The 25,964-nt window shown below is 56.4% G+C and overlaps 1 protein-coding gene across 2 annotated transcripts in view; it reads left to right on the top strand.

Annotated features, from left to right (window-relative positions):
- The window catches only part of SAP30BP (SAP30 binding protein), a 32,175-nt gene extending 9,625 nt beyond the window's left edge, over positions 1-22,550 (top strand). The window contains exons 3-10 of one of the 2 annotated variants that reach the window (XM_054593053.1): positions 11,255-11,297; positions 16,241-16,329; positions 18,153-18,244; positions 19,073-19,133; positions 19,535-19,586; positions 20,422-20,480; positions 21,464-21,548; positions 21,854-22,550. In XM_054593053.1, coding sequence (XP_054449028.1) covers positions 11,255-11,297; positions 16,241-16,329; positions 18,153-18,244; positions 19,073-19,133; positions 19,535-19,586; positions 20,422-20,480; positions 21,464-21,548; positions 21,854-22,035 — 663 coding nt within the window. In that variant the 3' untranslated portion in view covers positions 22,036-22,550. The remainder of the gene's footprint in view (positions 1-11,254; positions 11,298-16,240; positions 16,330-18,152; positions 18,245-19,072; positions 19,134-19,534; positions 19,587-20,421; positions 20,481-21,463; positions 21,549-21,853) is intronic. The other variant, XM_054593054.1, reaches the window with a different exon arrangement.
- The last annotated feature ends 3,414 nt before the right edge of the window (positions 22,551-25,964 follow it).

Here is a 25,964-nt window from a genome sequence, read left to right as displayed (position 1 = left end):
GCCAGCCTCATGGGTTTGGAGCGGGAGGGCCTGGGTCGAGTGCTGGCGTGGCCTCCCCGCCGCTGGGGGCCCCAGGCCCTTGCCTGCCACGGCTCTGCGCCATCTGGGCGTCAGGGCTGCGGCCCCGCTTTGGCGGGTGATCGTGACAGCAGAACGGGAAGCGGGGTGGGGACGTGGTCTTCACAGTCTGATCTCAAGTATCTCCAGTGAGTTTGAGACTCTGGGCCACGTGTCATTTTTATCAGATTTAAGGAACTATCTGAAAAAGCAGTCGTTAGCATTGCTTAGCCTTTTCAGCCCAAGTGAATCTGATCATATGCCCTCATCCTGGGGGTCAGAAGTGGCCACATTTTCTAGGTTCCCAGCACCCTTGGGGTTTTTCCACAGAACTCCTAGGCCAAAAGAAATCCCAGACAATTCTGTTTAAGTATTTGGCTTCAACAATCAGCATTACTGTCCTTGCAACTTAGTAGCCGCTTGAAAAAATAATACATACATTGTGCAGTGTCTGAGGGATATTGAGTAATGCTGTGTTTCCCTTGAGATTTTTTATTTTTTTATTTATTTTTAGAGAGATGAGAAGGGAGGGGGAAAGAGAGGGAGAGAAACATCAATGTGTGGTTGCCTCTCACACACCCCCAACCAGGGACCTGGACACAACCCACTGAGCCACACTAGCCAGGGCTCCCTTGAAATTTTCAAATGTCACCGCACCTTTGTGGGTTCGCTGCGGCGTCCGGGGGTGTCCTGGTGGGCAGCGTGGGAACTGCATCGGCAGTGTTTTCAGAGCTCCTCTGTGGTGGAGCCTGTACAGTCCTCACTTACCCTGCCCTGGAGGCCTGTCCAGCCGAGCGAGCGAGTCTCTGCCTTTGGTGGTCATACATACACGCCTGAATTTCCCTTCAGAAGGTCGAGAGGCTCAGTAGACATGTTGTTACTCGACATCTGAGTCTAGATGAAGCACTTGTATTGGGCAGAACTGACTTAGTAATCCCTTCACTTCCTGTCCTCTCTAGGCCCCTCCCCTGACCCAGCATTATTATTGATCTTTTAGTATCAGAACTAACGATCCAGGACCTGAAAATTGCCTGAGGAGCTCATTTCCCAGGAATAGACCCTTGGCTACTGACTGAGGAAGGATTTCGGGAGCCTGCCCGCAGTGGTGCCACGGCAGGCTGAAATCGTGAGGCGTCCTTACCGGCCACGCCAGGAAGGAGGCCCCAGACACGCGACCAACCTCTCCTGCAGGGTCGCCGCCGGCCAGCACATCTGTGCACTGGGACTCCAGTGAGCTCGCTGTGCCTCAGGCTGTGGACGCAGAAAGGGAGGTGCTGAGGCTTTTCTCAAACAAGCACGTAGGGCTCCGGTCACCCTGAGGACGCTTCGGAGGGCACATTGTAGGGGGTGGCCCAGGAGCTGGGAGTCCCTGTCCAGCCTTTGGAAGAGGCTCCTGTGTGCCTCCCTCATGGGCATTTTCCTGAGTTAGTCTGCAGGAAGGGGCAGCAAAGGTCACCTGTTAGAGCTTGAACGTGCGCCTCTCCTTGGAGGTCTTCAGCGTGTCAAGGGTTCTGTGGTTACCCTTCTCCAATCAGGGGCTGGTTTGTTTCTATATTATGTATATTTTATTGTCAAATGTATATTTTATTATAGCAAAATTGAATATTTTGCAAAAGAAAAAACAAATCACCTGATTCTACAATCCTAATAGTCCAGCCATTTCATTCTTCCATCCGCTTCCGTTTGCCTGTACAGCTGCGTGTGTATTTTATGTCCAGTTTTGTTTCCCTTCGTATTATGAACCTCTTCAGCGTTGCTACAGCCTGGGTAATTGTAACACAGGACAGGGGTGAGCAAGGATTGAATCAAAACTAAACATTTAAGTATTATGTTCCATGTGAGTTACATCTCAATAAAACCACCAAGAGAAAAGTTATCTTAATTTTCTAAATACTTCCAAGGGGAGAAGGATACAGAAAAGGTTGCGATCCACCAACTTCTGTTTGAATACTGATCGCTGTCGTCAGCCACCCACTCTTTCACACCGCTTCCTTTCCTCCCCGTGGGTCAGGGGCTGGGGGGCAGTCCAGAGGCAGCCTGCTGCGGTAGCCAGCTCGGGCCACGCTGTGTGGGTGTCATTGAATAAAATGCCATGCGGGCAGAGTCTGCCCATTGAGAGTCTCCGATGGACAGGGAACATGCCACGCTCGTTACGTGGGTCAGAAGAAATACCTCATTCTTTAAAACTTGAGTTCTCATTGGACGGCCACGTGACCGTTCACCCAGTAAGGGAGGAGGGCTTAGTAGGGGTCAGGACTGGGTAGCATTTTTCTGTAAGCCCCTGGGAGGTCTCTAGGCTAAGGACAGGGGTGGCGCACCCACTGTTAAACGATGAAGTGTTCAGAACCAGCCCTTTTGTTCAAGTCCATTCAGACACCACTCACTGAGGCATCAGGGACTCCTGAGCTGTTTCCCCTGGTTATCATAGTCAAAAGGTAATGAGTTCGGCCATCTTCCCCGCAAGTTGAGGGTTTGACACCTGCGCTTTACTCCATGTCCCACTGTGGAGTCATTCCTAAAGGGGCCTTCTTCCTCCTTGGTCTTGCTGTTGGCTCCCGCAGCGGTTGGACCACGGGCTTCACAGAGACCGTTACCATTTGCAGCCTCCTAGCCCAGAGGGAGGAGGCGAGGAGTCGGGAAGTGGCACCGCCGGGCGTCGGACTCAGGCAGACTCGGGTTCGAATGGCAACGTGGTGGTTTACTGGGCAAGAAGCTGCTTCATTGCACTTTGCCTCAGTTTATTACCCATCTGTAAAGTGAAAATAATAATGGCTGCCCCGTGGAGTATAAGGGCTGGTTAAAAAAAAATTACACTGTGACTCACCTAGGACCGGAGAAGGAAATGGCCTCAACCTTTGCTGGCTTGGGAACCATCCACTCTTAGCTTCTCATTGGAAGCTGTCATGTGGCCTTTGAACTGTTGAGAATGCCCAAGCCTCCTTAACATTTGGCAATTCCTTTCTCCCTCCAAAATAAACGGCTGAGTGGCCTTCTTTAGACTCGCCTTTAACAAGGCCAGGGTTGTCCATGCAGAGGTGGGAGATGTGGGAACTCCATGCTGGGGAGAACCCACCCACCCCAGGCTGGTCTGTGGGTCTGTCTGGGTGTGGCCTGATCTGAGCAGCAGACAGGACAGAGATGGGACAGGCTGCAGAAGGGTCCATTTGTTGTTCAGACTGAAAGAAATCTGAGCTAGGTCCTTGGTCTTGCCATCCCCTAAAGAAGGCCCGGCTACATCTTAAGCTGAGCACTGCTGGTAGAAACGTTGTAATTGCTGGAAGTGGTGATCACATGCAGAGGGGACCAATGACCCTTACTCTCCCTCTGACCTGCCTTTTGGCTCCCCCACATCCAGCAGAGCCTTCTTGAGCACATTTGCTCCAGGCCAGCTGGAGCTCAGACTCCCAGAAGCCCCACCCGCTCCTGCAGGGCCCTGCTGCTGCGAAGGAGCTGCTGTGTGCCCCGCCCACCCACCCTGCAAGCCCCAACACACTGGCGTCCCTGCTTCCCTTCGGGCCCAGATACCGCACATTTCTCACCGAGGTGTGGCTGGCCCCTCCTTCCCCAGTTGGGATTCATCTTTTTGAAATTATATGATGCAGAAAGCAAGCTGTCTGTGTCTTTAGGGAACCATCTTTGTTCTGTGTTTTTCGTTTTCATTTGGGAATATTTTTAAATGCTTATCTTTGACAACGTTAATGCTTTTTAGTACAAAATATGGAATGCAATATAGTTCAGTATATTATGTAAATCACGAAATAATTAGAGGATTTATTTAAGGCGTATTCGTAGTATTCTCTAGGCTTGGAATGGAATACAAATGCAAAGTTCCACAATGTTCTTCCTTCCGTGGCCACAGTGCGCCTCTGCGGAGACCACTGCCCTGTCCGACAGTGGAACCCCAGTGCGCGCCTGCGGCCAGGGCCTGCCTGCGTGGCCACCTGCACCGCAAGTTCTGTTCCGTGTTTTAATCCGTGGCCCCTGAAATGCCGCTCTGCAATGTTTGGGTTCAATGGGATTTTGTTTGTTTGTATTCCTGACTTTGGAGTTAGGTAAAAATTTTCCTAAGCCATGCCTTAGAGATACTGGCATTCCTTCTGGCCCTGTAGATAATTAATTCCTTTTCCTGTCGGGATGTAGGTGACAGCCAGTTTGCTTTTCACACCCCTGGCTTTCTGTTATCTCAGTCACACTTGCCCCTACATCAGCCTAACGCCTCAGTTCGGGGGGCAGATCTCTCAGGCAGGACGTGCTTTTTTAATTTGGTGGCCATGTCGAGTGTGTCTCAAACACTTCACTTTGCTGTCCTCAGCCTTACAAAGCTTCCTGCTTTGTCCTTGTCTGGCTCTGAGACTCCCACCACCCCAAATACAACTTGAAGCACAGAGCCTGTTTTTGTGGAAAACCTTTAAGAAAAAGGCTCGACCTGGCCCTACCACCGAGGGCTTGACTCATCCTGATGTAGGTGACCTTTATACCCAGACACTCTCCCTTGGGAAGGGGAGAGAAAGAGGAGTGGAATGGCCTTCTCAAAAACTTCTGCAGCTTTGAAGACACTCAGAACCTTCAAGCGTCTAGAATCATATCCGAGATCCCCTGGGGAAGAGCCGGGCAACGTCTCCCCTTCGGAGACGCTCCAGCCAGAGCCCCGCGTGGCCGTGGAGCCTGCTGGGCTCCCCGCGATCAGCCCCTGCGGCTGCAGCCGCGTTCTTCAGATGACGAGTGTTTCCTCCCATCCCCCTCCCTCCTCTTAGGCCCACAAGGCCAGTTCCAGGGCTGGCTTAGTTTGTCTTGGCAGACACCCGTTTAACCCTTTCTGTAGGGACCATCTCAGCTTGGAGAGCTGTGCTTTCCCAGCGGAAAAGCCTGGGAGAGACGGCGAGTCCGTTGCATCCAAAGTGGCCCCACCAGCTTCCGGCCATTTTTCAGACAAATTGAGTGTTTCCATCCCAGGCAGGCAGCGTGCGTGGCGGGGCCCATCCTGGCCAGCAGGATGCGATGGAAGGAAACGTGCTGGCGACGGGCTTTCTCCAGAGCTCTCCTGGGTACGCGGGTAGAACAGCCCACGCCGGGCATCTGTGCCGCAGGGGGCTGTCCCCCGACGGTGCTGGGTTTGGGGCTTCCTCGGAGCCTTGAGATGACTGACAGTTCTTGATCCGTGCCCCAGACGTGTCTCTCAGACTACAGTAACCTTCTCAAGCTTGGAGGTATTTTGACAAAAGTTCCAGAATTGCTTCTTTCTTGGCAACATGTAGTGACTCACATGCGCATCTCAGGAAACCTTGTTTTGACTTTCAATTTGACCTTCCAGGGGGCTTCCAGGGCCACCAGTCACTTCTGAAGCAGCAGCATCGTGCCCACAGCCCCGTGGGCCGTTGGGAGGGCTGGGCGAGGTCTTTCGCTGGAGCCGTTGGCGTCGCCTGCAGTCGCTCCCCAGCCCGCGGCTGCGTCCGCTCTACGCCCAGTGTTGGCCATTGCCTTGTCCATAATAACAATGAATAAGTTACCAGCGGAGTAGATAAGCGAATTGACTGAATAATAAGTATGTCTTTTTGTCTTAGGATTAGGAGTAGCAAGCTAGATTTAAGGTTTTTTCAGCACAGTGTTGGTGCTCCCCTTCTTCCTTCTGCCTTCCCGTATCAGCTTTTATTGCCAGTCCTGCCCTTGATTAGTTCCTCTCCTGCAGCCTCCCTTCTGATCGTGAGTCCACGCAGTGAAAAGAACTGTGGACCTGAAAAGGTTTGGAGTCTGGGGGTCAAAGCACTCTAACTGAAGGTGGCTATGAAACCCTTAACTGAGGAAAGACTGACCCTGGGCCATTAGAAAGGGGCGTGTGTGCGCGCGAGCGCTCGCACCCGCGTGCACGAGTGATAGTTGAGCACTGCTGGGGGCAGGGCACTGACTGCAGATGCTGGGGACAGAAGAGTAAGACAGTGGGAACGCAGGGCGGGGCAAATACCGTCACTGGCTGGGTAGGGTGGGGTGAAGGAAGGCTTCCCTGAGCCCAGGTCTGAAGTCTGAACAGGGCTTACTCGGGAGGAGTGGGCAGGGCTGACGTCCCGGAAGCAGGCGTGTCCAGGCTCCGGGCGTTGGGGGGGGGGGGGGGGAGCAGGCTAAAGTGATCCGCGGGCAGCCTCCCCCCCCACCCCCCCCTGCTTGGGGCCCCCCGCAAGGATTCCTTTTTAAGCCAGCCTTCTGCTCGTTAAGTGAGATATTGTGAGGACTTTCTAAGTACTTGAACAGCCCCAGGTCTGAGAGCATATACGATTTAGAAGGTATTGTTTCACTAATCTTCCTCTCCAGCTGCCGCCTACATTTAAGATGCTGGGCTACATCATTCAGCAGAAAACACACAGTCCATGGCATTCTTCCCCTGGTGTGGCGAGGGCAGGGGCTGCCCTCTGTCCTCTCTGCAGAGTGCTCACGCTGTGCCTCCTGCTACCAGAGCTGGGGGGAAGGGGCGACGTCTGCCCTTGGCAGAACCGAGCTGCCCGAGGCAGTGTCGCTCTGTCTTGAGTTGGACACTAGACCTTGGAGCGTGCTCTGTAGGGCAGGTGCCAGGAGGATTGGCGAGGCATTACTGGCCGTAAACAAACGGCCGTCCCCCCGGCCGGCGGCGCGCCTCTGCTGCGGAGTCGGTCCTCATGGCTCAGGCAGCAGCCTTGACCGCATCACGCAGCCGTGTGGTTCCGACTCCTTCCTCTGCTTCACTCATTTTTTTTTTATTACTTTATTTATTTGTTTATTTTGAGAGAGGGGGGAGTGAGGGAGAGAAACATCAATTGGTTGCCTCTCGCACTCACGCAGCTGGGGACCTGGCCCGCAACACGAGCGTGTGCCCTGACCAGAGTCCAACCAGCGACCTTTCGGTCTGCAGGATGACACCTGACCACTGAGCCGTACCAGCCAGGGCTGCTTCAGTCACCGTTTCGTTGGTGGCTGGACTTGGGTGTTCTCTGCAGGACGACCCGCATCCCAGGTCCTGTAATTACTGAGCAAGACGCCCCTGCTGTAGCAGTTGCATTCTTAGACGTCACAGGCACAGCTGATAAAGAACCAGAACTTGGCCAGTTCACATCACTGCTCTCGGGGGGCGCCGCGGCCTGCTGAAGCCGCGCTGCAGCCTGGCCGCCGGGGCTTTCACCCCCGGGAAGCCTGGGGAGGCTGGAAGGGTGTGGGCAGCCAGAAGAGGAGCCCTTGCCCCAGAGCTTGGTTCCTGTGACCGGCTCAGTGATCTCTCCTTCCTTCCCCGTCTTCTCTCTTGGCTTCTTAGAAAGCTGTAGGTTGGTTTTGTTTTCTCTTGTGTCTGAGATGGACTTGAACTAGGGAGCTGGCAGGTGAGATGCTCTCCGAGGGCACATGCTTTGTTTTCACCTTCCCTCCGCCTGCTGGGTCGGAAGGGCGTGCGCTCTGTGTCCAGCCTGTCCAGGTCTGGGGCTGTGATTCCCATGCCTCCGGCTGACGCACACATATCTGTGGTGAGTGACTCTCCAGGCTGAGTTCATGCTTTGACCAACTGAGAATATCCACCTGGAGGCCAAGGAGTGGATTCCTCCAGTCAGGGCAAGTGTCCCTGTGCAAACAAGTCAAGACAGGTGTCCCTGTGTGCATTTCGAAACACTGCCACAGGGAGGAGGAAGAAAAGGAAGAGTGGTGTCTCGTCGCTCCTCCCTGGTGTCTCCTAACTGCCGCCTTCCTGCCCCTTCAAGGGCGCAGCGAGAGCCCGCCTCCGGCAGCACCCGTCAGAGCCTTCGTCAGACCGGTTCCCTGAACTGCTGTCAGTTGAGTACTGTGAACCTGTAGTCTCCTTAGCTCTGTCACTTTAAACGTTTGTTGTTGTGACCCTGTGGCTGGCTTCCGAGGTCGCTGTCATGGGTGCTTGGTTCCGATTCATACTGAATTCCTATCATGCGACTCGGGCTGACTGGGAAGAAGCCGCCTCTCTGTATCTTGGTCTTGAGTATGGACAGCCCCACCCTGCTCCAAGTCCGGTCCTTCCCCTGAGGCTGCTTTCATTGGATGAAACTTGCCTCAAAGGACAGTCGAGTAGAAACGCTTCTAAAAAGCATCTTTGGGGTATTTGATACCTGCCCTCACTGGTCTCAGCAGACACCCCAGCTCTCCTTCCTTGCTGAGCTCTCTCCATCGTTGCTTCAAGCCTTGGACCCAATTCCATTGGAAGACCATGTGATGGTGGGACTGCAAGCCCTTCATTGTGGGCATAATCAAGCCTTTTCCCTTTTTGTTCTTTTTTTAATCCTCACCCGAGGACATGTTCATTGATTTTTTTTTTTTTTTTTTTTTTTTTTTTTTTGAGAGAGAGAGAGTAACATCGATGTGAAGGAGAAACATTGATCGGTTGCCTACTGTACGTTCCCCAACCAGGGTCAAACCTGCAACCTAGTATGTGCCCTGACAGGGGATCGAACTCGCAACCTTTGGGTGTACGAGACTACACTCCAGCCAGCTGAGCCACCGGGCCAGGGCAAGCGCATCTCCTTTCCGTGCTCAGGGCAGGGTGTGGGGATATGCCACATGAAGGTCCAGGGGGGCTGGGGTGGTTGGCGTTCTTTCTCAGGGCACCTCGGCACAGTGACCCTCACCCAGGAGCTCACCACCAGCTCGCTCATGTCAGAGGGCAGAAGAACCCCGGTCTGAAATACGAGGTGCGGCCACCAGGAGGCACAGGTCCCTGTTGCTCAAGTCCCCCCAGAGTCCCACGGGTGCCTGTGACACAAACGGGGAATCCCGACGATCACAGATTTCAGTCTTTCCAGGGGCCCTTGGTGCACATGTGTGGCTTCTCACCTGCGGGGGCTCATGTACACGTTTGGCCTGCACGGGTCTCTTTGGGCAGGAGAACCTCCTCATGCTTCGAGTGGGGCCCACACCCTCAGATTGGCCCTTTGCTTGGCTTGACTACGGAGCTGCATTCCACTGCGGAGAAACTGGGGTGGGACTCGTTCCTGGGGGCCCTGGGCTTGAGATTAAGAGTCGATGGCTCCATGGGGCTCAGGTGCACTCTGCACACAGAGTGCGCGCGCATGCCTTTCCAGATGTGTCCGTCCATCTTATGAGTGTGAAAAGCAAAGACTACTTGTCAAGTAGAAACCAACTACCAAGTTTATCCTTTTTTTTTGGGGGGGGGGGTATGTGTAGAATGATTAATTTGGGGGGAATGAGTAGCCAAGTCAAAAAAAAATGACTAAGCCACCTCAGCTCAGCCAGGCGAGGATCTTGTGAAATGCAGGGGTTCCCAGCCCGCTCTCCTGCCATTGCCAGGGGCAAAAAAGCTAAAAGAAGCCACAGGAGGCTCAGGGCCTCTTACCCTACCCAGGGCGCCCCTGGGGTAAACAAGTCCCCTTTGAAGAGAAGTAAGAGTTGTTTGGTAACTCGCTTCCTGTGCTTTTGGAGGAGACACGTAGAATTCCAGCAGTTCCAACACGTATATCTTGCCTCCTTCTTCAGCTCTGCGTCCGGGGCCAGCGGAGCGGCTGGCACTGTGCGGGGCTTTGGGGAAGAGCCCCTAGGAGGCCTTTGAAGGGTTAACGGGTCAGTACTCCCTGTGACCAGCCAACTGGCCCGGGAGAGGAGGTCGGATGCACTCGACTGGTATTTTCCCACAATTAGCATCCAGAAAGCTGTCCCCTAGAAGGAAATCTGGGGGTCTTTTATGGCCACACATTTTGGTACTGTCATGCTCTTTAACATTTGTTCCCCCAGAGTCCCTGCTACAAAGGGATTGTTGTGGGCCCCCGGAGACCCTGGCACTCTCGGCGGAGCAGCCGGTTGACGACCAGCCTGGGTTTGGCACGGCAGCCCTCCGGGCCCGCCTCCTCTTTGCCCGCCTGACTGACAGGGGGCGGGTGGTAGAGGAGCCGGATTGCTGAGCAGCCTGGCCTGGACATTATGCCGGTCCAGGTTGGATGAATAGTTGCAGCATGCAGATGAGTGAAGGGCTTTGGGCTTGTCCCCCAATCAGGAGGGACTTTTTGGGGAAGGGGACTAAGGTGTCTTAGCACGGAGCCATCATGTGGGAGGGGCTTAGGCAGCCTTCCCGCACCCCCTTTCTTGGTGTAACGGTTCCTCGTGAGTGGGGGTACAGAGCTCCACAGCTATTTCCATGTCCCAGCCTTGTTCAGCCTGTACTGTCTCATCTCCCCCCTCACCGACCGGAGCAAGAGGAAATGAGATCCAGCGACTTCATGGGAGCCCGCCTTCTGCCACTTTGATCATTAGCATGTGGTGGCACCCCAGGCCCCCTGACCTAACTATGTTTGAGGGGCTGAGTTTCCCCAGAAATGGGGAGACGCAACACTCTTGATGATGTGCATTTGGGACAACAGAGGCAAGGGAAGGCCTGCCTTCCCCCCGTGCTGGGCTTGTGACGAGGCTGGGACGCATCCTCCAGGGAGACCTGGCGTAGGCGAAGCCTTTACTCAGCAGTGAAATGTGGAGCAAGCACACCTGCTAAGGAGCCTGCGCTCTCAGATTTCCGCACACTGCTAGGGTGAAGGACACACGCAAGTGGTTGTGGGGGCTGCGGTTCGCATTAAGGGCCAGAGAGAGCTTTTCTTTAGAGACTCTAAAGCCCATGGACAGAGCCGAGAGGAGAGCCACTCGGGACCCGAGGGGGCTGCCTCCAAGCCGGGGCCTTGTTGGGCCTGGTTTGGTCACTTATATCAAACAAAGCCCAGCTGCATGTCTGCACCAGGGTCCCGGAGCTACCCCGTGATGAAGTCTCCTTTTTTTGCTTGAACTAAAAAACCTCTTTTGAGTAGATAGTCTTGTGTTTAGTTTTGACATTTTGTGGTAGAAAGTAGCCACCTCTCGCTTCCTCATGGCAGGTCGGGGCAGCGTGTCGGGGTGGCTGACCAGGGGACAGTCGGGCGGGGTCCAGGCATGCAGGTGACAGACGATGGCTGGTGTTTGTTCTCTCAGCCTTGGTGGGGGCCAGTCCCTGCTGGAGGCTGTGGAGGGGAGACTGAAGCGGGCCACAGGCACCCCAGTTGCTCCGATGGAGGAAGAAGGGGGTCCAGGTGTCCCAGGAGGCCCCCAAAGCATCGGCTCACTCTCAGGGCGTCTTGTAGCGCCGTCACCTTTTTTCCTTCCTTGAGTGTCCTGAAAGGTGTGTGCAGAAAGCAACTCGGGGTCAGGAGCCCAGGCTCACCTCCTGCGTTCTGTTTGTCTTTTGCAGGATAACCCAGAAGTAGAAAAGCGGGATCCGCAGGAATTAGTTGGTAAGTACTGGGGCGGCGGTGGCGGGGGTGGGGGGGAACAGACATATTTCTGAGCCTTGCTGGAGCGAGCGGGCCTGCGGGCCTGCGGGCATGGGGCTCCTCTCCCTCAGGCCGCTGCTGCAGTGCTGGTCTCTCCTCCTCCTCTCTCTGGGCCTTTGGCATTTCCTGTGATGTCTGTGCACGGCCCCGGGGAAAAGTCTTTGAAAATCATAGTCATGGTGTGTTTCCCTGGGCTCTTCTGGCCAGTTGCCAGTGTTGTCAGGAGGGACTCAGGGCCCCATTCAGCTGGGAGCTTGTCCCCCTTGTGCTGGGATCTGGTCCTCTGTCCCTCTGCTCCCACCTCCCCCTTGGCTGGCATGTTCATGTGCTCCAGAAGCAGGTGTGGCCTCTGCTGGCAAATGGCTTGGCCCCCAGGGGAGAATGCGCCGCGCAGGGGCCGGCCGGGAGCCCGGAGCCCTTTGTGACTTGAGGCAGTTACAGTTCTGGGAAATGGCGCCCCAGTGCTGTATGAAACCCCGGCCATGAATCCTTCTGCAAGTCCCTCAACGCCTTCCAAGTGGCGATGGACTTTGTAACTGCTCATCCAAAGCCTGCCCGAGCCTCTCGGAGGGCCTGACCCTCCCTCTCCGCGGTGGCTGTGACTGTGACGGTCTCTCCCTGCCTGCTCAGTCTCACAAAGCGGGGGTGAGCTGGGGACTCGGCCTGGGAACGCTGCTTCCTGCGGCCCCTCCGCCTGTCCTTTTTCTGGACAGGACCCTCTCACTGGGGATGAAAGGTAGGGAGCCACTCTCGTTTTCCTGACCGGAAGAACTGAAAAGAATCGCTTAGGTTTGTCTCCTGAGGAGCGAGTGGGCAGGAACGCGACAGCTCTGAGCAGCCCAGACCCTCGGCGGGACTGTGCCTGACTCCTGAATTTTCTGATGAGTGGAATGTGAGTTTTTCAAATCCTATCAAAACCAGAATGTTCCTAAAGCCTCAGAGTTTGCTCTTTGGAAAATGGCACTGTAGGGGCGCCTGTTGGCTTGTGGGCTGAGAAAGGACGCAGCACCCCCTGCCAGGATACCTGAGAATGGACTGGAGCCTCAGGACTCCTGTCCGCTCCCCGCCCCACCCATCTTAGCTGTTTACCACCAAGAAAGTGGGGGTGGGGACAGAGAGCAGCCGCCTGGGAGCCCGAGGCCGCGCTGCCCCCCCAGCCTGCATCGCCCACACTGGGCGGGCGGTACGATTTGTGGGCCTCAGCCACATCCTCGGACTTTTCCTTGACCAGCTTTCCCTCTTTCTCCCCTCGCCACTTTGTGAAGATAGATTGCCATGTAACTTACGCAGCGTAAGAAAGATTGGCCAGTTTAAAATGGGCCACTTGAGGAGTTCGGATGGAGAATGTAGTCGCAGTGACCTCCACCGCAGCCTTAACGTAGAGCACCTCCCTCTCTCCAGGGTCCCCGTACCCTCCGCTTGCAGAGGGTTCCTCCCTCGGCCTCGGGCAAGCGGCGGTCTTTCCTCCCTGCAGTTGGGCCTTTTTCAGAATGTCCTGCAAATCAGGATTTCGTGGCCCCGCACTGGTAACATACTTGGGCTGGGTCATCCTTTGCTGTGGGGGCCTGGCCAGTGCCCAGACCGTGTTCTCGCAGCAGCACTCGTCTCTGCCGACTAGATGTCCAAGGCACCGCCTCCTCCCCCCGCCCCCGCCCCACATGGGGCCATGACAGATGACTCTCGACTGTGCCAAATGTCCCATGGGGGGCCACAACTATCCCTGGTTGGACCGTTAATCAAATGGAATCAGTCTTTTTTGCTTTTTTAGACCTATCCATGCTGTTGAGCATATCCGTAGCTTCTTTCTTTGTGGTACTGTTACTTCATTGCGGAGTTACACTACCACTTCTTTAACTCATTCACCTGCAGAGGGCACAGAAGGCCTGTAAACCTCATGGCTTTGGTTGTTTCCGTGTCTTACCGAGGAGGGAATAGCTGAACAGAGTGGCCCTTGTGCGCACGTGGCCATTACTGCTGGCCGCTCTGGAGGGAGGGCCCTCCATCCCCTGGAAGCGTTTCCTCCGTGTAAACAGCCCTGGGTTAAGTGGAGCAAATGAAAGCAGAGGAGGTGACCTGTAGGCGGCTCCAGACGGGAGCAGCTCCGTCTGTCCCCTCCAGGTGCCCCCCGAAGTCCCACAGGCGGTGCCACCTGGGTAGTGATGCAGCCGGGCTCCGCGTGTCTCTTGTGAGCTAGAGATGCCGCACTGCCTCCTTCCCAAGGCCACGCAGGCCCTGCAGGCCCTGCAGGCCCTGCAGGCCCCGCCAGGTGTCCCTTCTCTGCCGCCACTGCCTGAGCCCGCGGGCTGCTCCTGTCAGAGAGGCGCCGGGCAGCTGTGGGTGCCATCGCTGCTTCCCGACCTGGGCGTGCACAGGGTGAGTCGCGCTGACGGCGGGCCTCTCTCGGGCCCTGGGTGCGGCAGCCCTTGCAGGCCTCCCCCGTGGGCCCAGGAGAGGCCCCAGACACGGCTGCCCCGGGGTCCAGGCATGTGTCTCAGCGCAGGTCCTGGGAGGACGGCTGGGGACTCTGTGGCTGCTCAGACAGTCGCGTCTGTGGGTCTGGTGGCTTCTACTTTAGATTCATCCTGAGACTCAAGGACAGGTCACTTTGTTGAATAAGCCTTATTTTACCCATTGATTTGAAATATCAACTTAATCATATTTTACATTGTTAAATGTAAAATATTAGATAGATACATTTGTCTCTAGAATGTTTATTATATTTCATTAATCTACTTGATTATTTCTGTGCTGGCGTCATGTTGTTTTAATTGCTGAGACTTTATAATGGTTTTAAATTTAAAAAAAAAAAAGAAAGAAAGAAAAGAACAGATCACCAAAAGGTTGCTCCCGAAATCCAAAGGATAACCTTTTATTTGTTTCCTGAACGTATCCCTTCATTTGCCAGACACCTCCTAGGAATTCCCTTGTTCTGACCAGGAGCCCAGAGGAGCTTTTCCCTACCCGCCCCTGCCCCCCGCCCCTGCGGACTGTGTCCCATTTGAGCCCCAGTGTGGTTGGGTTGTTGTGGCAACACTGTCACACCCTGTTTTTCCTAAAGGCTTTCCTGGCAAATGCCAAAGGGCGTTCTTTGTCTCTGTCACATGCACACAGACGCCGCCCCCCCAGGAGCTGAGCCCTCCTGCTGTGTTCACCCCCCCAAAGCCGCCCAGCCCTGCTCGGTTTGGTCGCTGATGCCCTGAAATCCGCGGACCAGCTCACCCCAGTGCGTTCCACTCTTGGCTCGCCTCTGCAGCCTGCTTGAGTCCCAGGCTTTGAACTCCTGTTTCTCCCAGGACTGGGAGGAAGAAGGAAGTCAGAATGGGATTTGAGCTCCAGCCAGATCCGGGCGTCACCTTTGCTTCAGGAGTCAGGAGACAGAAGGAAGGCTCTGCGCAAAAAGAAGCACTTAGCTCCCTGGTGGAAACTGCTCCCAGGCTGCACTGGCGTCTGGGGCCCACACAGGATGTCACCCAGTCCTGGTCCTCTTGTCCTCCCCTAGAACGGCAGCTCTAGTGCTCTGTTCTTGGGCACACCTGGTGCAGGCTCACTGGCACACCGAGGGCCAGCCCAGGGGGCCGTGTTGTGACCCCTGCTGTGGGCGGGGCCCAGCCTCAGTCCTGGCAGTGAGCACGGGCCTGTTTGGGCACCGAGGAGACTGGCGGGGCCTGGGAACCGAACCCTCAGCCATGCCCAGCACTTGGTTCTTCACCACAGCAGTGGAAGTGGAGGTACCTTCTCTGCTAAGAAAACATTAACCCCGCTGTGGGAAAGGAGAAGGTGAAGACTGTGTCAGGCCGCGCTGGCCCCTGCCCCCACCCCCACCCCCGCCCTAGGCAGTCCCCGCAGCCGCTCAGGGCCCAGCGCCCGAGGCCCAGCGCCCAGTAAGCAGTTGCTGCGTGGTGTTGGTGCTGGTTTGTTCATTCCTTCCCTTCATCCTGCCCCACCCCGTTCCGCCTGCTCTTTGCTCATTGTATGGTCCTTTTCATGACAGAATGTTTTAAAGAGCGCAGACGGAATCTCACAACAAACAGGGCATTGTCTGAGTGATCCCAAGCACGACTCTGCAGCCGCCGGGGTGGCAGCGCACAGGGCAGGAGGGGGCGGAGGGAGACTCGGGTGGGCAGTGGCAGGTCTCCGAGGGAACTGTCCCTTGGAAACTGTGGTCCTCCACATCAGAATCGGGCCTTTTGTTCCCCAGAATGAGGTGGACCGAAAGAGGTTCATTGGTTTATTATCATTCTTTAAGACCCTGAGCCAATCCCAACAGGTCATTTTTTAATGTCATTTATGCACATGGCAGCTCTGAGTGCTTTGGGCCGCCAACCCTAGGGAGCCCTGTGCCCTGCTTCTCCTTTGTCTTGGGGTGAGGGGGCGGCCTCAAGCCACCCCGAGTTTCCAGAGCCCTGGGAGGGTGGTTTCGGGGCTCGGCCAGTGGAGGGCTGGTGTCCAGAGGGCTGGCTCACACTCTGAGCCCGTGTGCGCCCCTCTTTTTGGCCTGGGGTCAGCGTGGCCACTGGCAGCTTGACATTGACCACGGCGGGGTTTGCAGCACGTGCTGGCCAGTGCTGCCGATGGCGGCCACTCGCCTCCCACCTCCCGTTCACCAGCGCCCCCCACCCCCCGCGTGCTCCTTCTTGGGAAGCCACTGCGGTGACGCGGTGGCGTGCTCTTTACACGGTGCCCTCTGCCTGAGCTTCCCTTTCCCCGGTGGCACATGCTGGCTCCTTCCGGTCGTGTGATACCAACTCAGATGGCAACACCCGCTGAGAGAGGCTACTTGGGACGCTGTTTTGCAGCATTGATCCCACCCTGAAAACACTGGGTGGTTTTTTTTCATCGTCCATGTATTCCCCCATCCTCACCCTCGCCTTCCTACAGAATTCTTCTCTCTGCTCTCTCAACAGCCTCCTTTTCTGAAAGAGTTCGGAACATGTCACCTGATGAAATCAAGATCCCGCCCGAACCCCCTGGCAGGTGTTCGAATCACTTACAAGTAAGCCCAGAGCTCGCCTGTGGGGGCCGTGGGTCGGGGGTCTGGTCTGGGCCGACTTTAAGAGGCGTCTGAGAGGAACAGCGCGGGGGGGGCGGAGCCTGCTGTCCTGGTCACCCCCTGCCCCCGAGCTTGCTCCCAGGAGTCGCTCTGCACCCACTGCCCACTCCGCGCATCCCCCGCTGCTCCAGCCAGGGCCCCTTGCTGGTTTGCCAGGGGGTCCTGGGTCCAGGCAGAGAGATGACACCCCTTTCCTGTGCAGCCCCCCTGAGCTGGTGGGTTCATCTCAGGAGGAGGAGGAACTCTGCTAACGAAACTAGAGACCATCAGAGCGTAAAATGAATTTTAGAAATGCAAGACACGAGCATTTTTTATGTATAAAATTCCTTTTACACCCCCAAAATACCAAATCAGTAGCTTGTGTGATACAGCTGCATACAGACCTGACCTCAGGTCTTAAAGTCCCAAGGAAGTGGAGCATTTAGTGCAGCCACTTCCATGGAAGCTGGCCCTCAGGGGACAGCTGGCGTGTATGCCTTTTTAGCCACTGAGACTGTTGCTTGTCTCTCTGCAGGTCCCCTGTGAGCGGGACCTTGTGGTGCAGAATAGGGCAGACACCACCGCTGCCCAGTAGAAGCAGCTGGTCTACCCCCCCTACTTTTGATCCCGTAGATTCTGCTGGAGCTCCTGCCTGCACCGCAGGCCCACGGCACCGCCTTGACAGACGATGACTAAGAGGACCTGGGGCCATGAAATGCAGTGGGCTGGGGCTTTGGGCGCAGGGAAGATTCTCTTTTCTGGAAGTCCCCTCCCCGGCTGAGTCACTGACCCTCTGCCCGCTACCCCCAGCCTAGTGTGACCTCCACGCCAGGTGATGAGTCCCAGCCTGTAGAACAGTCTAGCCTTCTGCCAGGCAGAAACAGCCCGCCGGCCCGGCCTTTAGTTCAGAATGTGTCTCCTTTTCAGAGCCCCTAGCGGCAGAAAGCGTGAGACAGCACACCTTGTAGCTCTCCTGAGATGGGGGAGCCCGCCCGATGGCCCAGGCTGTCTGTGAGAGAGGGGCCTGCCTCCACACGCCGTTCTCTGTGTCAGGCCTCCCTCTGGCACCTTTGTGGGGTGTGGGGGTTCGTCCCTCTCGGCCTCTCTCTTCCCCGGGAGATGTATTACAAACCTGTCTCCGCGACTTAGTGCTTCCTCTGGCTGCTCTCGGCAGAGACGTGGGCTTTCTAACAAAGAGAGTCAGCACCCCTCCTGATGTTCCCAAGGCTGTCCTTGGGACCTCCACCCCTCTTGAGAGGGGACAGCTGAGCTCTTGACCCCTGGCGGCGCCTCTTAATAAAGTGGTGAGAACCGGCCAGCCATGAACCTCCCCACAAGGGACATTCTAGGAAGTTTGTGAGACCAAACCCAAAAACTCTGCTCCTGCCTTCCTCCAGAAGGACACAGTCCTCCGGGTCTCCCGCTAAGGGCTTAGCCCGTGTTAAAATCTAAAACCAGCCTTCAGCCCCTGCCCATCACCGCTAGTGCCCGAAACTCCTCTTCAGATGGTTCAGGAGCCAATGAACCAGGTGGGGGTCCGTCCGTGGTCTTCTCAGCCTTGAGCTTTCCCTAGTCGCTCTACCAGCCACCCAGAGGGAGTCAGAGAATGCAGCACGTAAGCAGGCTGGTCTCACTGACCCGACCATCAGCGCTGACCGGAGGCTGGGAGGAGAGACTGTGCAGGAGCAGGGCTTCCTGTGGCTTGTGGACCCCTGTGTCCACGTAGCACATGTGAGCACAGACTGGGATTGTGGGGGTCATGAGTGCCCCTCTGTTCTCCTCCGTAGGACAAGATCCAGAAGCTTTATGAGCGGAAGATAAAGGAGGGGATGGATATGAACTACATTATCCAAAGGAAGAAAGAGTTCCGGAACCCCAGGTGAGGTTCCCGTGGCCTCCGGGGGCAGCTGAGTCATTGGTGTTGGGCTGGGGACCCAAATGCACCCATGGAGGTGGCAAGGAGAGAGCCAGCTGAGATCCCCCCTGAGCCCCAAAGGGCCACTGCCCAGCCTGCTGTCCCAGTCGGAGCTCGCCATTTCAGATCCGGGCTGACAAACCCGTGTGTGGAATGGCAGTCAGGAGGCCTGGAGGCCTGGCCTAGAAGGGGGAGGCCTTGCTGGGCCCCGCTCCTCACTCTGCTCCTGAATTTAGCACGTGGCCTCACAAGGCCTCGGTCTCCCCACCTGTGCAGCGAGGGGGTTGGACTAGACCGTTATCATAGGTTCTTCTTTCACCTCCAAAAAGTCGCTGACTCTGGGTGGGCGTGGGGCGTTGGGAGCAGAGCTGTGTCTGGGTCTCGCTCTGCCCAGTGCCTGAGTGGGAGGCACACCTACAAGAGTCTGGTGCGATGACAGCAGGGCCCGGCCCTGGCCTTTGTGTGGGCCCGAGTGCCGTAGCCCCAGCCCAGCCGCAAACTGAAGGTCACGTGTCCAGTAAGACCCAAAAAACGCAGCCCTCACCGTGACACCATACCTGTCCTGGCCCCTGGCAAGCAGGCCATTGCTGCGAGGGTGGAGGGCAGAAGTGACTTTAGATGTCAGACCAGTGGACACTCCCCTCCTACTAGCAAGCCTGCTTAGAACAATTCAGCTGGCTTCACAGGTTTTCTCTGAGCCCAGGGGCTGATTGGTTTTTATCTCATAAAAGTGGACACTGCAGGGCCACGGGCCTCTGGCCTGCTCAGGGCCTGGTGGTTTGCCTCTTTCAGCATCTATGAGAAGTTGATCCAGTTCTGTGCAATTGATGAGCTCGGCACCAACTACCCAAAGGTACGTCCCGCACGTGGAGGCTGAGGCCTGGGGCGCATACCCAGGGCCGCTGGCCGATGAGCGCAGTCCCATCTCTGTTGTCTGAGCCCCTGTTGGCGTGAATGAGTCCAAGGATGAGACTGCGGCCGCACACCCGGCCCCGGGTCCCTGGTCTTAGGGCCTGAGCCTGGACCGCTGTGCTCTCACAGAGCAGCCCGTGCACAAGCCTGTCACTGTCCTCCTCTTCCTGAGGACGACTGGCTGCAGACCAGGGACAGGGGCTAAGCCCTGTACCCTCTCAGGCAGGGATCCCAGGCCAAGAAGACCCCTGGAAAGTCTTCGGGAGCGGGGACTTGGGTTTTTAGTTATTTGTCGCATGATAGCCCTTAGTGACTGCAGCTTCAGCCTCTTCTTTTTTTCAGGACATGTTTGACCCCCATGGCTGGTCCGAGGACTCCTATTACGAGGCATTAGGTAGATGGCCATCTCTCCGTCCATTCCACCCCCCACCGTCCATGCATCTATTCGCCCGTCGCTGCCATCAGCCAGCCGTCAGGCTCCGCGCGTGTCAGGGTCTCCTCTGTGCTAGACCATGTCCGAGCGCTGATGTGCAGCCCTGGCTGATGGGCTCCGCCCGGACCCGGGAGGCTTACGGTGCAGCAAAGACGACAGAGGGTTAACGGGGGGATCCCAGCCTGCGTGTTGCACTGGCGGGGTGCACACAGGGCCCCTAACCGGGCTGGGGACGGAAACTGCGGGAGCCGTGTTTGGGCACAGGTTTAGGGGTGCATAGAGGCCAGCCCAGCAGAGCTGGACATCGTCCCAGGCAGGGGACGTGCTTTCTGAGGCCAGCGCGAGTGCAGCATTTTCGCAAGGGGCCCATGAGGGGAAACGGAGGAATCTCAAAGGGTCCAAGCCCTCAAGTGATGGGTCTCAAGCCAGCAGCCCACGGACAAGGTCTGGCCTGTAGGTGTGTTTTGTTCGGCCCACACAAGTCTTGTCTTGCTTTAATTTGAATTAGTTGCCAACATTCTACCTAAAAATCCATAATGCCTGCTTCTCGTGGTCCCTGGGAAGATAGTCTGTACTGGGCCTTCTGTATTCCCACATGGCAGCGGTCAGCTGGGGCTCAGGAGCCGCACAGCCGCCAGACCCTGGGCCTTTGAGCTTGAGGCCCTACTGGCTGGGGGCTACCTTAGTGCATCAAGCAAGACACACGGGATGCAGTGAGCGCTGAGCCGGGGTCTGTGGGCCTAAACTGCGGGAGCTGTCAGGGCTGCTTTTGAAACAGCTTCTCTTGTCTTTGTAGCCAAAGCCCAGAAGATTGAAATGGACAAACTGGAAAAGGCCAAGAAGGAGCGAACCAAAGTAAGCGATGGAAAATGTTCGTCACTTGAAAAGGGCAGGGGTTCGGGGCGCAGGGGCCCTGCTCCTGAGCCAGGGCTTGCAGTCTGCGCTGCCCGCCCCGCGCCCCCAGGTCCGTCCGTGTCCTGAGCAGCCTCCGTGTGCTTTGTGGACAGAACAGGCCTTGCTGGGGTTCTAGCCGGTCTCAGCTGTGCCCATGTGGTGTCGTGGGGTCTTGTACTTCGCTGCATTCACACCCGCCCCCTCCCTGGGTAGGCCCTGGTGGCGTTCTCTCTTGGGGCCATCGGGAGGCCTGAATGGAGGCAAGTGTCTCTTTCTGCGGGCGCTCTGTCCTCTGCCTACCTTGGTGGCTTCCTCAGTGCTTCCCTGTAGGTCCCTTGTCAGATGGCCTGGTGACCCCTCACTTCAGGACCCTGAGCACCGCCTCTTCCCAAGCAGTGTGGGTCCTTCGGGAAGCACGAATTTAGCTGTGAGCCCAGGTGTCCTCTAGGCACTTTATGACCAGGATCTCAGAGAGAGAGCTCAGGGCAGGTGGCCCTCCCGGCTCTGGTTTGACCTGGCCCTCCTGCAACAGCAGCGGTGGCCTCCAGGGTGCCCCCCGGCTCCCTAGGCAGAGGGGCTGTGGGCCACTGTGCAGGCGGCCCCCTGGCTGCTGCTGATGGGGGGACGGCCAGGGTCTCTCACTGTTAACCCTTGATTGCATTCCCCGCTCTCTTCGGTCCTCCCCCGTGCCGGCGGGCAGGGCTGTGCACAGAGGCCTGGTGGTGGGAGGGACCCGCCGTCTGTCTGGGCAGCTCTCTTCAGAGCAGTAAAAATCCCTGCAGGCGCCTCTCCGGCACCTCCCTCCCCTAGACGGTCACCAGAGCTGATTCTCAATGCCTCCTTTGTGTGCTGCCACACTCCTGTCCCCCACCAGCAGATGGCTGGCAAGAAGGAGGGACCGGCTGCTTTGCCCAGGTCTTACTCTTTGCCCTCTTCCCCCCCAGATTGAGTTTGTGACGGGCACCAAGAAAGGCACCACCACCAACGCCACGGCTGCCACCACCACCACGGCCAGCACCGCAGTTGCAGGTAGAAGGCGGCTTGCCTGTTTCCAGCTACACCACGGGTTCCCTGCCTTGTGTAGGGACAGACCCCACGGGGACTGGGCATCCCCCCAGGGCCTGGACCTCGCTCCACTCGCTGCACTGCTTTCTGAGCCCAGCGGCTGCGAGCCAGCCGGGGAGGCCGGGTGGGCGTCCTGGTCCATTCGCCGTCCCTCGGCCCTCTGTGGCTGGGGTCCCTTCCCTTGCTCTTCCCTAAGCTCTGGCCTCCTGGAAAGGAGTGTCACTGCTTGGTGTGGCTTGGTCCTGACTGCTCTCTTGCTGTATTCCCAGATGCCCAAAAGAGAAAAAGTAAGTGGGACTCCGCCATCCCAGTGACAACCATAGCCCAGCCCACCATCCTCACCACCACGGCCACTCTGCCGGCTGTCGTCACCGTGACCACCAGTGCCAGTGGCTCCAAGACCACCGTCATCTCTGCCGTGGGCACCATCGTGAAGAAGGCCAAGCAGTGACCAGAGGGACCCACTTGGGGGGGCTCGGACATTCCCCTTCCCTCCCGTTGAGGGGAGGAGCCACTCCAGGACTCACTAAGACTGCAGCGCAGCGACCGATGCCGCGGGAAGGTTCCGCTTTGCGCATTTCAGGACTGGGACCCACGGCCCAGACGCTGCCCGAGCGGCGCCTCTGTGCAGCATTCCAGTCGAAAGAAGGACATTGCCGCAGAGATAGAGACATTGTGGACAGTGTCCTTGCACTACGTGGGGTCTGTCGCCCTATTAAAAGTGCCGTATTCTTACATCTTAGCATCTTGGATATGTTGGCCTCTTCTACAGTCTTTCCAAGCAAAGGCAAAAGCTCAGGGATCCCCTCTGCTCGGCTGGGACTGTTTCTCAGGGTTGATGAGGGATGGCCCGGGGAAGTACTGTGGCCATGCCCACGGTATGCCGCTTGACATGGGCAGGTGGGGGTCCAATGCGTGGGTAAGACGCCGTGTCCCTGCTGTCAGCTGTCCTGACCCCAAAACCCAGCCAGCTCACTGACAGGAGCTGAGGCCGCCGTGCCCTTGGGGCAGTGGGGCCTCCCCGGTGACCTGGGCACACCCAGGCTTCGCAGGCAGGTCACAGAAGGGCTGAGGCTGGTCCCCGACCTGCACGGGGAGGGGGGAGGCGTCCGCGCCTGGCCCAGGCTGCCTGGGCCCTTGGTACCGGGCTGGCCCGCAGGCCCAACGCAGCCCCGCCGGGGAGATGAATCACCTCCTGCCCTGACGGGGGGCAGCTCATTGTTTACAGGAGAGCCAGGCTCCCGGGAGGGCTCGCCGCCGCGCCCTTCCTGTGCCTGTTATCTCTGCCCCACAGCCGCCCTGGGCAGCGCCAGCGGCCGCTGGGCTCCTCTAGGGCCAAAACAGATTTCCCAGTCGCTGCCAGCCCAAGGGGGCGCGATTGCCGGCCCGGCCCTTCGGCACCTCTCCGCGCCAGCGGAAGTGCTGCGTGTCAGGGAAGGAAGCGGGGCTGTGAAGAGCCGAGGCGCCTCCATGGGGCACGCGGAGGTTTAGGAAGGTGCTCCTGAAATGACACCTGATACTGTTATGATGGACCTGCCCCTGCCGTCCCCGAAATAAAAATCAAGTCACACGTCCCCCACACACCTGCACACGACTTGGTGCTACAGGACGCGCCCTCTCCACCTTTGATGGAACTTACAGCCCCGAGGAGAGGCGCTGCTACCCCCACAGTCCCAGGAGGGTCTCTTCCGGGGTTTCCGGCCCTGCGGCTCCCAGCAGGAGCCCCTCAGCACAAGGGCACTATGGAGGTCACATGGGACGGTGGGGACAGCAGTGAACGGAGACCGTGACTGCCGCGGAGGACACAGTGGTTGGCCTCGAAACACTGCAAAGGGCACTGCCGCGCGACCCATCAAACCCTCCTTCGGGTGTGCAGCCAGAAGAAAAGCAGGGTCTTGAAGTTCTATTTGTTTATATTCATAATATCCAACAGGTGAAAGCAATGCGGGGTCCACGGACAGGTGACGGATAAACAAAATGAGGCCTTTGGACAGAAGTCCCGCACGTGCTGCAATGTAGATGGAGCTGGAGGACGTTATGCTCGGGGAAATAAGCCGGTCACAAAGAGGCAAATGCTGTGTGATTCCACTTACGGGAGGTACCTTCAGTACAGGAGTAAAATTCATCAAGACGCCAGATTGAACAGTAGTGAACCAGGGGATGGGGGCAGGAAACGGGAGCTGTTTAATGAGCATTAAGTTTCAGCGTGCAAAATGAGAAAGTCCTGGAGATCTGTTGCCCAAAAGTGTGAATATACATACCCCTATTAACGGTCTACTTTAAAATTCTTAAGATGGTAATTTTTCTGTTTTTTTAATCTTTCAGGTTGCCTTTGTAATAATAGTAACTGTAAAAATTTTTTATAACACAAAAAAGAAACATTTCCCCTGTATTTCTGAGGGCACATAGTTCATCCCCTGTTGAGGAAAGGTACCTCTTTCTTTCCCTCTTTTTTTTATTACAAGAATACCTTCTATTAAAGGTAGAGAAACAAAATCCCAGTTCCTCGCCCAGGCAGGGGTCAGCAGTAGATGCCCAAACCCTTCCGTGAAAGGGTGCTGGGAACCAGGCGCAGGGACCAGGCACCATCCCCGCCCCCCGACGTTCGCTCTTCCTCACAGAGTGAAAAATGCATTTCTACCAAGAAGACAGATGGTGGTCACTTCCTCAAGCGTCGCTAACGGGGAGGCAGCCGCCGTGCCTCCCATTAAAACAGCACAGCCGGGGACCGCCCTTGCCAAAAATGTTTAACCTGAGCCAGTCAGACCCAACTTTCAGTTTCCAGGAGGCTAATAAAGCAAGTTCAGTGACACCATGAGGGAGCGATCAGGTCAGACAGTGGGACGTTCTGCTGGTCAACTGGCCTCTAAAAGGTCAATGCAGGGAGTGTTGTTTTAGAGTAAGAGAAAACAAATGCCATGGTGACGTGAATTGGACTCAATGTCAAAAGGAAACAACAGTTTGGGGACAACTAAGAAATTTTAATATGGATTGAACGAGATACTAGGACATTCGTGTTCATTTTCCCGGGTGTGATAAAGGCATCGTGGTTGTAGGAGGACCAGGTGTGGGCTGAGGTGCTGAGAAAACGTCATATCGTCAACTCAAATTCAAATGAAAAGGTAGATGGATACATGATGAGTGTATAAATAAAGTAAATACGGCAAAACATTAACTCTTGGTTGGGTCCAGGTGGTAAAAATACAAGTGATCTTCTCACTCTTCTTTCGACTTTTTTACATGTTTGAAAATACTCAAAATAAGAAGTTGGGCGCGGAGGAATCATAATTTCAAAGGGGGTCTCTTGGCAGCGCCCTGGCCCTGGGGAGAGAGTGGGGCTAGAGACTGTCCCCCTGAGAGGCCTCTGCCTTATTTAGACGGGGCGGTCGACACTGGGTCCCTGGTCACCAAGCTGTTTCGATCACCTATCCCCTATCATTTAACTAGTTTATTTACAGAAACAGCTACTGCCATTACCGATGTGCATTGTCAAGCGCAGAAATAGCGGATTATCGCCCTGCCCAGTGTGGCTTGGTTGGAGTATCATCCTATAAACTGAAAGGCTGTAGGTTCAATTCCTGGTCAGGGCCCGTGTCTGGGTTGCAGATTTGATCGCTGGTGGGGGCTCCCCAGTTGGGGCACATAGGGGAGGCAACTGATCCATAGGTCTCACATTGATGTTTCCCTCTCCACCTTCCTCTCTCTCTGGGATCCATAAATATATCCTCAGGTGAGGATTTTAAAAAATAAAATAAAAAATAGTGGGTTATCTGGCACACCCCTCGAGAGCGAACCACCCACTCAAGCTCCCTGAAGCAAGCCGGCGGCGTACTTCCATCCTCTGGATATCCCCAGCCCCTGCCACGGGAGCTCATTACGTGCTCGTGAAACGCAGAAGTGATTGAACTAAGGAGTGCACCAGCCAGGCCGGCCACAGCCGCGTGACGCAAGCTGGGGGTTGGAAGCGGCAGCCCAAAGCTCGAAGGCCGCTCCATCCTGTTCCCAGGGGCCCCTCGCCAGTCTGGCTGAGCCTGGAGAGGGAAGCCCCGTACAGGCCGACCTCACGCTCGCCCTAAGGCTGCAGAACGAGACCGTGAGGTTTTATTATAAAATGAATATGTACAATAATTCTTAACCCTTTGGGGGCCAGTAACCCGTTTGGGAATACAGTATAAATGAAAGACGCTCTTCCCAACAAACCACATTCCCACCTCACATACACCTAGAGTTTTTCCTGTGCTCTCGGGTGGTTCACGGACAGCACCCCCGCCCCAGGCCCACACTCGGACTCCTGGTAATGAAATTCCAGACTCCCAGAAGCCCGGGGAACCTCGTGGCTTGTCTTCTTAGGCTCCCTGGGGTCTGGCACTTCCCAGACCT

Source organism: Pteronotus mesoamericanus, unplaced genomic scaffold (assembly GCF_021234165.1).
Source record: "Pteronotus mesoamericanus isolate MK-2021 breed Mesoamerican mustached bat unplaced genomic scaffold, CSHL_Meso_final scaffold_408, whole genome shotgun sequence".
Taxonomy (NCBI): domain Eukaryota; kingdom Metazoa; phylum Chordata; class Mammalia; order Chiroptera; family Mormoopidae; genus Pteronotus; species Pteronotus mesoamericanus.
Note: the sequence above shows the minus strand (reverse complement) of the source record. Positions and strands in the feature narration are given on the sequence as shown.